A 13,226-nucleotide genomic window follows, 5' to 3' on the forward strand; every position below is an offset into this window, starting at 1 on the left:
GAAACTACAACGAGACACCACTCTTTAAGAAATGCAAAAGAACGATACTAAGATAAGCAAAACTGTTTTGGATGAAAGATTAATCTACTGTTTAGAAATTAAGGCCTTACTAGATTATATGTTTCAATGAATCAAGCAACTAAAACGCACTTTAGATGCAATAACAACTGTAAAAATATACCATTAAACTGTGCCCTGAATAATTTGTATTAAATAACGTGAGTAGATGAATAAAAGGGCGTCAAAAATTACTTAAAATGGAAATAGCCTTCTTTTTACAACTTTGGGTCAGTAAACAAGAGAAAAATTTTTTCCCTTTAAACAATATAAATTAATAAGCTTCATATTCTATTATTTTTGCTTTCAAGGCGAGACCCTTCTTTCTCTTATTTTTTGGCTTATTAAACCAATTCTACAATTTCCTTTTTTGGAAGAGTATTTCTGGAACAGATGTTGCTTAAAATAAACTTTCCATATTAATTAGGTTACTGGTGTTACCAACTCCAAAAAATTATTCTTGATATTACACAAAGAAATCTGTTGTGCTGTAATAGAAAAAAAAAAATGGGCAAAAGAGAAAGAAACTCAACATCCTTCAAACTCGTTTTTTTTTTCTTTCTTTTTTTCTTTTCTTTTTTTCTTTACTCTTCTTCTACGAAAAAGAAAATGAAGAAGTCAAGAAAATCAAATTTAAAAGAAGATGATTCAAATAGAATAGATGTGTCTACTTTATCAAATACATCAAGTGAAAGCATCACTAGCTGTCTACGCTCAAGATATAATGAGCTCAAGATATACACCAATGTTGGCTCTCGTCATATCATTGCTTTAAATCCATTGAAAGAGTTGCCAATGAATGATGATCAAGCAAGTTTAGAATATGTAGCAGCATATAAGGATGCAACAGGACATAAGCAAACACCTGATCCTCACTTGTTCGATCTTATCAATCGAACTTATTTTCATATGAGAAGAACAGGAAGTGATCAAGCGATCATGTTAAAGTAAGCCCAAAAAAAAATAAAAGATAAACTTGACATTAATTTGATTGTTATATATAATTAGGGGAGTAGCCGGCAGCGGCAAGTCCGAAATTCGTAGATTGACCATCCGCCACCTTGTACGACTGAGTAGTCATAAGAAGGAATCCAAAGTACAAACGCAAATTATAGAATCACAAAAAGTGCTCGAAGCCTTTGGTCATTGCCAGACAAATACAAGCTCATCAGCATCTCGTTTTAGTTACTATGGTGAAATTCAGTTCAATGAAAGAGGCAGAATGGTGGGCTCAAAGACACTTCATTATTCCTTGGAATCTTCTCGTGTTACAAACTCTAGTATAACGACTGCTTCGGATGGAAATTTCAATATATTTTATTATTTATTAGCTGGTGTATCTCCAGATGAAAGGTCCACTTTACAGCTAACCGATCCATCAAGTTATCCCTATCTACAAAAATTCAAGAGACCTGTATTACCAACGGACTCTCAGCGCTTTGAAGATCTAAAGGTTGCCATGAAACACTTGGGCTTCAAAAAGGAACAGATTGGAAGAGTGATCCAGTTGGTCGCTACTATACTCCATCTTGGTAACCTCAGCTTCGTAGACCCAACCGGTACCGGTACACAGGAAGCCGCTTTTGTCAAAAATGCCGAGTTACTTGATCTTGTCGCTGATTTCCTGGGTCTCGATCCTCATGCGCTTGAAAATGTACTGACATTTAAAACGACGATGATTCGCAAGGACATTACTACTTTAATTTTAAATGCACAACAAGCTGCTGAACAGCGTGATGAACTATGTCAAGTGCTCTATTCCCTCTTGTTCTCTTGGATCGTTGAAAAAATCAATAGCAAGACCTGTACAGAGGAATTTAACAGCTTTATCGGTATCTTGGATTTCCCAGGCCTTCAATCGTATTACCCAGTAGCAGGCTTTGAACAACTTTGTGTCAACTTGGTCAATGAGCGCATACAACAATATATGGATCAAACCCTATTCCAGGTGGAAACAGATGTTTTCAGAGCTGAAGGTATTCACGTGCCCGATATCAACTATCAATCAACAGCCCTAGATCTCTTGACCAGGCCCAAGGGTATCTGCCACGAAGTGAACACAATGACAGACGTCTCTAAGCGTGCATACACTGATAACAACATCATGGACTCCATAATCAAATTCAATTCAACACATCCTGCTTTTTCTGTCAAGAATTCAGACACAAATGCTCGTCATTTCGTCGTTCAGCACTTTGGAAATACACCTGTCGAATACTCCACCGAAGGCTTTATCGCACAAAACAACAACCAGATTTCTGTCGACTTCTTATCTCTCTTCAAGGGCGGAATGGATGTACAGCCCTCTTGGAACTCATTTGTCGTAGAATTGTTTGCTAATGTAAAGACGCAAAGCCACCCCAAACATACCACCGCGATCATTTCGGCTCAACAATCCGCTAAGCCGATGAGAGCGCCCTCTCAGCGCAAATCGACGCGTAGAACAAATGGTAATAATGGAAGTAACGAAAAAGGAGGATCCGACGGTACAGGTCCAACCACTGTCCTGGCACAAATACAATCCGCGTTGGATGAATTGATTGAGTCGCTTGGAGAAGCTAAGCTATGGATCGTCTACTGCATATTGCCAAAACTTAAAGAATCCGGTAATTTTGATACCAAGTTGGTACAATCTCAAATAGATATGTTCAAGATACCATCACTGCTTCAGCTTCCCACTATACAGTATGTTGAATCGTACGAGCATCATGAGTTTTTAGAACATTATGGACATCTGTTTGAAGGATTAGATACCACACGATTACTTCGCTCTCAATGTGAAATGGCTGCTGGTATCATGGGTTGGACAGCCCCCAACATGTCTATTACACAAAACAAGGTAACTACTTTTGTGATCTCTCTGTGTGTGTGTTTTTTTTTTGGTATTTATTTTCATTTTTAGGTCTTTTTGAGTGCAATCGCATGGAGAGAATTGGAAGATAAACTACGTTCGTATGAGAAGGTCGAGCAGCGTCAAGCCAAAGACAGCAATAAAGAAGGAGACACGGGCAGTGTATCACATCCATTTGCAGCAGCAGCAGCAGCTGCAGGTCTTCCTCTGCCCCCTCAAAACTACTACGACAACGATCACGGCTCATTCTATTCAGAAGACGAATCTGGTCAATACATGGAGCAAGAAGGATCATTCTACGGATCAGAATCGTACGGTAGTCACCAGGGAGGATTAGCGCTCATTCCTCAACAGGCGCCAGTGATAGAAAACATAAATGAAACCGAAGAGGACGAAACCAAAATGAGTGCAGGCCGAAAGCGCTGGCTATTCTTTGTCTATTTTTGCACTTGGTGGATTCCTTCCAAATTCTTGGTCTGGTGTGGTCGAATGAAGCGTAAGGATATTCGTGTCGCCTGGCGTGAAAAGGTGACACTGTGTATGATTATCTTTTTGATGTGTGCCTTTGTTATCTGGTTCTTGGTCTTCTTTAGTGAAGTGATCTGTCCCAAACAGCATATATACTCGCTTGCCGAATTAGCAAGTCATGACAAAACTAACTCTAAGGGCGCCTATGTTGCTATACGCGGTGAAGTATTTGATCTTACCAAATTCGCGCCGCATCATTATCCTATGAACCTCGTACCTACCTCATCTGTGATGGAATATGGTGGACAGGACGTGACCAACCTGTTCCCCGTTCAGGTATCTGCTTTATGTCCAGGTGTATCAGAGTTTGTCTCTTTAGATTACCAGATCAACTTGACAGACACAAACGGTCAATACCACGACTTTAGATATTCGTCTGATGTATATAACCCCAACTGGTACTATGATCAGATGACAATGCTCCGAAAGAACTACAAGGTGGGAAATATGGGTTATGAGTACAAGGCTATCTCAGATCAAGCTTCGGCAGCCACGACCATCAATGGTATCAAGGCCTTACGTATCTGGGCTGTTATTAATGACAGAATCTACGATCTCACTTCGTATACTATGGGTGGACGATATGCGCGTGGCCCTCCTGGAACGACACCACCTGCAGATATCAATCCAAACTTTTTGAGCCAACAAGTGGTTGATCTATTTCAGCAACACTCGGGACAAGATATCACCAACGCTTTTTATAATCTGAATCTTGACCAAGCAAGTCTGCAACGAGAGCTCGTCTGTCTTCGAAACCTGTTCTTTGTGGGATATGTCGATTCAAGAAATTCAACTAAATGCCAGTTCTCAGAGTACCTCTTGCTTGTTGTTACTTGTCTTTTAGCCGCCGTCATCGTCTTCAAGTTTGTAGCCGCTATTCGATTTGGCGGTAAGCGTGCGCCCGAAGAACACGACAAGTTTGTCATTTGTCAAGTGACATGTTATACTGAAGACGAAGAATCGCTACGAAAGACTATAGACTCCATTGCTCGACTTCATTACGATGACAAGCGTAAACTGTTGTTCGTCATCTGTGACGGTATGATTGTGGGTAGTGGTAACGATCGACCTACGCCTCGTATTGTCCTTGACATCTTGGGTGTTGATCCCCAAGTGGATCCTGAGCCTCTGTCTTTTGTCTCTGTTGGTGAAGGAAGCAAGCAGCACAACATGGGAAAGATCTATTCTGGCTTGTATGAAGTGGCCGGCCATGTCGTGCCTTACATTGTCGTGGTCAAGTGCGGTAATCCTCGTGAACGCCAGAAGCCAGGTAATCGTGGTAAGCGAGACTCTCAGCTGGTCCTCATGCAGTTCCTCAACCGTGTTCACTATGATGCACCTATGAATCCTCTACAGCTCGAGATCTATCATCAGATGAAGAATGTTATTGGTGTCAGTCCGGAATTCTATGAGTTTGTTCTCATGGTTGACGCAGATACAGAAGTGATGCCAGATGGTCTCAATTACCTTGTTTCAAGTGCGGTACATGATTCAAAAATCATTGGTATCTGTGGTGAGACAACACTCGCAAACGAGAAGGATACCTGGGTAACGATGATTCAAGTATATGAATACTTTGTCTCCCATCACCTCATCAAGTCGTTTGAATCTCTCTTTGCCACTGTCAGTTGTCTTCCAGGTTGTTTTACCATGTATCGTATTCGTACTGTCGATGGTAAGCGTGCTCTCTTTATCAGCAACGAAATTATTGCCGACTACTCTGTGAATGTCGTCGATACATTACACAAGAAGAACTTGCTGCATCTTGGTGAAGATCGTTATCTGACCACGTTATTATTGAAACACTTTGCTAATTTCAAGACCAAGTTCAATTCAGATGCTCAATGTAAGACGAATGCTCCCGACACATGGTCCGTCTTGGTTTCTCAACGTCGTCGATGGATCAACTCTACGATCCATAACTTGGGTGAACTTGTCTTCTTACCTCGTCTCTGTGGTTTCTGTTGTTTCTCGATGCGTTTTGTCGTTTTACTTGATTTGATCAGTACAGCAGTCATGCCTGCACTCTTGGGTTATTTAGGCTATCTGATTTATACCTTGGCTACTTGGGAAGGCAGTGTGCCGATCATTTCCATTGCTACGATTGCCGGTACTTATGGTCTTCAAGCTTTGTTGTTTATCATCAAGGGTCGTTGGGAATTTATCATGTGGATGATTGTTTCCTTATTCGCCATGCCTGTCTTTTCATTCTATATTCCCATCTATTCTTACTGGCATTTTGACGACTTCTCATGGGGTAACACACGTATCGTCGTTGGTGAAAAGGGCAAGAAGGTAGCTGTCACGGCTGATGAAGGCACATTTGATCCTAAATCCATTCCTACCATGAAATGGTCAGAATATGAACAACAAATACTGTCAGAGGACCGTTGGAGTGATAATGTCTCTCAGAGCAGCGGTTATACCCACGGAAGCCGAGGCAATTATCCTCGTCCTGGACCTGGTTCTGTGTATGGTGCTGCTTCTGGTATGATGATGATGCCTGACAACATGAGCGTTCATTCATCGTCGCGAAGTGTCGCTCAACAACAACAACAAGCACGTCAAACTATGGGCTTTGATCACAACAGCATGATCTTCCCTTCATCCGCTTCTACACCTATGATGCCTTATACGAACAACAGCACGTCCATGCTTCCTTCTAGTCGATCCATGGCCTCATTTGCTCCTGCTCAACAATTCAATACGCCTGGTCAATACATTCCCATGCAGAACTCATCACAGTTCAATAAGGCTGGTAGTAGCCGTTCGCTGATGATGGACGGATTTAATACAGAGGGTCCCAAGAATGAGGAGATTATGCAGCAAGTACAACGTATACTTGAAACTGCGGATCTCACCAAGGTTACAAAGAAACAAGTGCGTGAAGAGCTACAAAATATCTTTGGTGTCTCTATGCAAAGCAGAAAAGACTATATTAATGCTTGTATCGAAAGCGTCTTACAGAATCGGGTATAAAACAACAGCATTTTTTTTTTTTTACCCACAAACACACACACAAATATAAAAAATACCCCTCTTTGTGTACGAAATAGATGTACAATAATAATAAAACTTTTTACTTTATATTTTTGTTGAAGCATATTGAGGGTATTTTTCTTGAATAGAGGCAATAGCAAAGTCAAGGTCATGACAGAGTGTTTGAATTGCTCTATCCCACTTGATGATTTCCAACATGGACTGCTCTACACGATAATTGGATTGCGCTCCACCAGGTACTGCACTGACAGCACCTGATTCCTCCTCTTGTGCTGCTCCACCTGATTCAAACGAAATGAGCTGCTCCAATTGATCAATGCTTCCAATCATTCTATTTTCTCCAATCATTCGTGCTGCTACCTGTTCTGCCTGCTCAGTTGATACGTTTAATAAAGTAGCCAGTTCATCCAATCGAATATTATTGTAAATCTTGGAAGCTGACAGCATATTATGTTCAATGATAGCACGGTCAAATACGGTTGTATTATCAGCCAAACGAGCCAAATGGTGAGGCTTTAACGTGCTGACGAACTCTGACACTTCGTCTGGACGAATGATACGTTCTAAGTATGTCTTTTCGAGAATAGCATAAGATGGAAGTTGATGTGTTCTTTCATCCTTGTATAACGTTGCTAATGTACACGATCGTTGTGGTCCAGCGCCTGCTAGTACAGCGCATTGTACCGCTGCTGTTCTATCAATAAAATATTAGTCTTAAAGCCCAAAGTAACATATATGTCTTACAAGCATAATATTCTCTCGTCTTCAGGTATTTCAGCAACATAGCTTAATTCATGATACTTTGAAGATGCTTCAAGGAACTTGCGCTTGGCATCAAGAATACGCGCTTGAGATAATTTGTAGGTTAGAGTTAATAGCGTGTCATTAGAGCTTGCAATGAGCAGTGCTGTACGATTAAGATAAGTTTCAGCCTGTATTGCCTCATCCTCTTCCAAAAGCAGTTTTACTATGCGCATATATATCTTTAATCTATATTCGTCCGATACCGCTCTATATATTAACCCCCATACGTGAGTTCATCTATGGAATATCATTTTTTTGTTTGGAAGTACCGATGACCAGAATCAAGTGGAATGCCTTGCAATGTTTTAGCTGCTTCCAAGTAATCGTCTTCACTTTCATAAACATCGGCGAGTTTTTCTCTTAATTGTGACAACTAGACAAAGAAAAAAGTGTCAACATTAAAACAAATACATATACATATACTTGCCGATTCTTCAAAGCTCACTGAACGAGGTTGGGCACGAGCAATAGCATAAAGCAAGAGTTGTTTTTGTGTCGAATGGTTTGTTATCTTTTGGTCAAACAAGGCAATGAAATCAGACAGAAGCTGTCTAGAAGCGACTAGACCCACTTGATCATTCAAGACAGCGTCAATATAACATTCCAAATCTTGTGTGTTGCTACTAGAAAGAAGAATGTCGTTCAATACAGAACTAAAGGCATCTATCTTTTCTTTTTGTTGTGGAATGGAGAGACACTCTTGTAGTCGTATTTGCAAGTTCATGTTTTTAAAGAGAGAGAGAAAAAGAGAAAATCACTTTATTTAAATTATTATTTTTATGCGGGTATCATTTTGTTTTATAAGCTATTTTTTATATTCTGAAGGTCGAGTGATTCTAACTTGTTCCCATTCATCATCAGTTTTGGATTGTAGTCGCTAATTACACATGTTAATGTCAAAAATGATAACCTGATGCATAACTTACAAAATATTCTTCTTGTAAACTCAATGTACGTCTGTTTTTATCCATACCTAATGCTTCCTCTTTCTCTACCTACATTAAAAGTGTTGGCTTACTGTCATGTATAGAATTAGCTGGTATATACCTTTCGATGCTTTCGATCTCTGTGATCAAACTTTGTTTGGGTCAATTGAGACAGGCCAAAGGAACCAGCTACCATAATGGTCAAAAATGGTAAGCCGAAATAAAGAAAGGGTCTCTTCCTTGCTTGTGTAGCCAATGCATCAAATGCGCTTGTTTGTCCATAAGGCTTATTTTCGAATTTCACCATTTGAAATTTTTATTAAATAAAAGTGCAGTCAGTAAGCCATGGTCCACGGACGTATCCCAGGTCCGTTCTCCACACAGAGAGAAAGTCCGACATCAACCTTTCAAAATGTGTCGAACCATGGCATAATTTATTTATAGCATCTTCTTTTTTTTTCTTGAGAACGAAGGATGGTCTTTGTTTGTAATCAGTTTGTATACAATCCAGATTTCATATATTAATTGCTGCATTGATGTCTGAATTGTTCTATGGATATTCTCGTTCAGAAAAATTGAATCAACAAAAGCGCTTGTTTCCCAGAACCGTTAAAAGGTTTAACAGTAAAGAGGATAGCGTAGCTTCTTTCTTGATGTTATATCCAAAATCTCACGCTTTCTGAATCAATAATATCTTTTTTTTGAAAAATTATTGATAATACTGCTCACCGTATGATAGTTAATCCTTAAATTAAAAGACACAGTACCAACATAAGTATCACTTTCGACATCTTCGTCAACCTTGTAAAAGAGTGTAAATTAGTATCAAAGTGTTAAGAAACCACAGCAAAAGTGCTTTCATTAGAAACTACCTTATCCATTTCGTCCTCGCTTATACCTAATAATGCTATGACTCCCTTCCAATACATGTGTTTTTCAATGTGTTCTTCAATCCAAGCACGTATCTCATTATCAAGTCTTGACGTAGCAATATTTTCTACTTCCCATGGAATGTGATTACTATAAAAACTCTCTATGAGAATTAATAATATACGAAGGCGGTATATGTATGGCTCATTTAATAGATGATTCAGAAGATGAAGCGATAGAGGTAGTCAACAATTTCGTGATTGCTGAACTTTCTAGGATCTGGTGATCTTCTGAGCCATGGTAGCTGAGCTTTAATCACGACAAAAGGTATGCAAAGAATACTGTCAAAGCAGACAATAAACAAGTAGGAAACATAGAGCGTATGCCTTACTACTTGCAATAATTCATATTACAAAGCGCTTCATTTATATATCCAGTGTGGAAGAGGATATCTTTTTCATTCCCGTCTTTGATAAACATCATCTCATAACCAAGCAGTAGTGTCCTCTTTCATTGCTGATTAATCATCTACTTCTTCCGTGCTACTTGTTTATAATAACCGGAAGATAATGATCGGCAGTTACTACTGTTTACAGTGCATGAAAACAAAGCGCGGTTCGGAAGAGTATTCAAAAGCGGAGACAGCGGTCTACGACCGCCGAAACATGATATAAAAACTGAGTCGATCCGTGTGTGTAACAGATCTTGAATGATTAATGCCAATTAATTTGTTTGAGATTGTCTAAAATTATAAAATGAAAACCCGACCACTATTTTCAAACAGATAGCCTATTTTGGTAGTGCTTAAAAAAGTGCCATGCTAATTTACGTAGATCCTCTCTCTAGCTCTCTTTTTCTTTCTTTCTTTCTTTCTTTAAATACAAAATGGCAATAAAGCCAACACTAAGGAAATATGCTCCTATTTTAATCGCATCATTATTTACTTTATTCATACCAACTGTATTGTATTCATTACATCAAAAACAAATGTTGTCACCTCAGCAAACTATCAGGCAAAGAGCATATTCATACCCTTCCATGGTCAAATACAGTTATTACTGGCCAAATACGAAAAAAGAGACAAAAGAAAGAGTAGATAAAGACGAGTTGAAGAGGATTGACCAAGCTTATTGTGGAAGAGATAGATGCAAGTTTCTATTACCTATTGTCATAACTGAGCAAGGTATACACACATGAGTGACCACAATAGATGGAAACTAAATGTTATCTATATAGAGTCAAAGGCCCAAATGCATTTCAGACAATTAGCCTTTTTGGCAGGAAAGATTGGTCGCACGATAGTTTTGCCCAACGTATACAACTCCCATCTTGGCGCTTGTCTACCTTATCCCTTTGACCTTTATTACGACCAAGAGGCATGGGCAAAGGAAAACAAACGATTTTTTAATTATATAACAATGGACGATTTCAAGGCATGGATAAGCGAACGACAAGCAGTGGGTGTTGACCCTACAGCACAAGAAATCTTTGTACAAGGCACCCAAAAATCAAAACTTCTCGCCAAATTCAAAAACTGTTTTCGCTCCTCATTTGACTTTTCTGACCGACCTATAGCCAACTATCAACTTTTGGACATCTCTCATCCTACACGGAAAGACGGCAACATCACACAGACCATGATGAGTCTGCTCAGCGATGAAGCTCGTGAGCATGAATATCTCGGAAATTCGGACAAGCCCGTAGATGTTATCAACCTGTTTTATGACAGAAGGCAAGTACTGTTTTCTCTCCTTTTTTTTTGTTTTCAAAAAAAAAAAAAAAGCCCAGTCTAACAGGAGTACTTTCCCTTTTTTTTTTTCCTTAATATAGATTCAAGTTTATCGAGAACCCAGAAGCACAAAAACCCGTGCCATACAGCCCAGCCCTAGTGAAAATGGCAGATGATATCTCATCGCAATTAAGGCCATATATGGCAATTCACTGGCGAATGGAGAGACTAGAACCAGTGTCGAATCTACTGCCTTGTGCAAAAGATTTAATCGAAAAGATACATGAAATAGACCCTTCGGTTCATAGACATCCCAACGTATTCTTATTGACAGATTATCCCCATTTGCTCAACACAACCGGCGCCAGACCAGAATCGTCCTCATTCACTCGTAACCAGCTGAAACCGGAACATCATGAAGCAATTAGATACCTCTATCAGCACCTCAATATCACTCTAACGTCAACTAACAATCTTCCTATCCCCTATGACGAGCTTCCTGAACAAAACTGGAACATTCTCACGATTTCTACTGGAAAATACAAGGATCGAAGTGTTCTTGGCATTATCGATAAACTGGTGGCTATTAAAGCTCAGTGGTTCTTTGCTGGTAAACCAGGCGTGTGCGCAAAAACAAGTAGCTTTACTGGCCGTATCTCGCTTAGTCGGCTAAACGCATTCAGGCATGGGGATAAAAATATTGTTGTGCCACTCCAAACATTCAATCTACCTCAGGGCAACCTATGAGTTATTTATCCATTTTTAGATATTTTTTTGTGTGTGCATTGAAAGATGTTACACTGTGTATAGATTACATAACATGATTTTATAAGTACATAGTACAGTCAAACCTATGGAATTTGGCAAAAAACCAAAAATAAGTGGCGGAATCAGAAAAATATATTACTGCGCTCATTTGGACCATCAATAAAATACCATGTTTGAACAAAATAAATGATAAGTTTAAATTGTTTTTGTCATTTTGGTTAAAACAATTGGCGGAAAGACTGTGTCTAATTGTCGTATATCTTCTGCATCTGTTTTTGTCCCTCTCTCTTCCTGGTATAAATACAACATAATGATGAATACTTTTTTTATGAAGATGGACAAGAAAAGACTTTAATGAAGAAGGAGAAAAAGTTTGCGATCCGATGTAGGATGTTTTAACACGTCGAAGATCCCAACATAGTTCTTGAAACAATAACTAGTCGACAAACTTATTTGAGCGTTAAGCGCTCCGAAAAAAATTGCTGAAGAGCCCTCAGTTAAAAAGCAACCGAAACCTAGTAAGCTGAAGCCATCAATGAAGTTATAGAACAACTATAGCGACTTCACCAGAGAAACATTTATAGACTATATACTCGAAAATCCTCAAGCGCGTGGACTAGTGGCCAAGGTTGCAAGAGGCTTAAATATTAATCATCACACTGCGTAAAGATGGTGGAAATATTATGAAGGAACAGAAGAGGTTGCGTATAAAAATTTTGAACAACAGTGGTCCGAAAAGCTCATTTACAACCGAGCATAACGAGTATATAAAAGGACTACTTGATAATGGCCCCCAGTTATATTCAGACGACATAATAAATGGTTTGACTGAGCGATTTGAAGACCTTTTACTATATCAAAGTCGCAACTTAATAGCCATTTACGAAACACAATGCTCATCACTGTGAAAAAACTGATGTTTGAACTTGAAGTCAGAAACTCAGTGGGAAGCCTACAGACGAGGTTGGAGTGGTTTATGGAATAGAAAGGTTCTGATCTGGATTTTGCATTGATGGAGCTGGGTTTCATATTAATATGAGAAATAGTTGGGCTAGGTCAAAAAGTGGCAGCTCTGCTATAGTAAAACAACCAAAAACTAGAGTGTAATCTCATATCATTATTGGGACTATTCACTCATCTAGCTCAGATGCGCGATAAACTTTGATGATATATCTGACCAGTATGGCGGCCTTCAATGCTTATCGATCTGGACACTCTTCCTGAACCACAATCTGTTGCGATGGAAGAAGTAATAGAAAGCCTTGTTGAAGACTTTAAAAAAAGGCTACCATCATTAAACCTAAAAAATATAATTACGGGCAAAGCGAGTACTTTAATCGAGTAATTTAAGAAGATGGGCTAGCAGTGCTAAAAGTAGCAGAACAGTATGGTATACTTCGCAGCTCTGCTTAGTACATATAGCAGCATTTTGCTTTAATACCAAGCACCTCTACAAAATCAGTATCATAGCACTTTTTTATAACAAGAAAATACTTTAATTGATTGATATTGGTCAATGAAACTAGATAACTTCGACCTCAAAAAGGGATATTAACATCTAGATGTTTAAGTTGTTTAGAAATACTTGTATAGTTGGTCGTTTACCTTTGTATTAGTAAGATAATATTCAAAGAGGTGTCTTGCAGTAATTGCGCTACTTTTATAGTGTTAAACATGTATCCATCAGATCACT

General features: G+C 39.0%; 4 protein-coding genes across 4 annotated transcripts; 2 read left to right on the plus strand and 2 right to left on the minus strand.

The window, feature by feature from the left end:
* Positions 1 to 666: 666 nt before the first annotated feature.
* On the plus strand, positions 667 to 6,415 carry RHIMIDRAFT_245253 (uncharacterized protein; the record flags this gene model as incomplete). Its single annotated transcript, XM_023610168.1, has 3 exons — positions 667 to 1,004; positions 1,066 to 2,896; positions 2,960 to 6,415. 3 exons carry the CDS (start codon positions 667 to 669, stop codon positions 6,413 to 6,415), a joined length of 5,625 nt encoding a protein of 1,874 aa, XP_023464490.1.
* A 105-nt stretch (positions 6,416 to 6,520) lies between these two features.
* Positions 6,521 to 7,964, minus strand: RHIMIDRAFT_285548 (COP8-like protein; the record flags this gene model as incomplete). Its single annotated transcript, XM_023613291.1, has 5 exons — positions 6,521 to 6,616; positions 6,686 to 7,130; positions 7,181 to 7,447; positions 7,510 to 7,613; positions 7,668 to 7,964. 5 exons carry the CDS (start codon positions 7,962 to 7,964, stop codon positions 6,521 to 6,523), a joined length of 1,209 nt encoding a protein of 402 aa, XP_023464491.1.
* Positions 7,965 to 8,045: 81 nt separating this feature from the next.
* Positions 8,046 to 8,473, minus strand: RHIMIDRAFT_204984 (uncharacterized protein; the record flags this gene model as incomplete). The annotated part of the gene is made up of 3 exons (XM_023606796.1): positions 8,046 to 8,117; positions 8,167 to 8,235; positions 8,288 to 8,473. The coding sequence occupies 3 exons, from the start codon at positions 8,471 to 8,473 to the stop codon at positions 8,046 to 8,048; spliced, it is 327 nt and encodes a 108-aa protein (XP_023464492.1).
* A 1,443-nt stretch (positions 8,474 to 9,916) lies between these two features.
* On the plus strand, positions 9,917 to 11,700 carry RHIMIDRAFT_314733 (uncharacterized protein). Its single transcript, XM_023614954.1, has 3 exons — positions 9,917 to 10,219; positions 10,273 to 10,768; positions 10,867 to 11,700. Exons 1-3 carry the CDS (start codon positions 9,922 to 9,924, stop codon positions 11,510 to 11,512), a joined length of 1,440 nt encoding a protein of 479 aa, XP_023464493.1. The 5' UTR covers positions 9,917 to 9,921; the 3' UTR covers positions 11,513 to 11,700.
* Positions 11,701 to 13,226: the final 1,526 nt, after the last annotated feature.

This window comes from Rhizopus microsporus (genome assembly GCF_002708625.1).
Source record: "Rhizopus microsporus ATCC 52813 unplaced genomic scaffold scaffold_13, whole genome shotgun sequence".
Lineage (NCBI taxonomy): Eukaryota > Fungi > Mucoromycota > Mucoromycetes > Mucorales > Rhizopodaceae > Rhizopus > Rhizopus microsporus.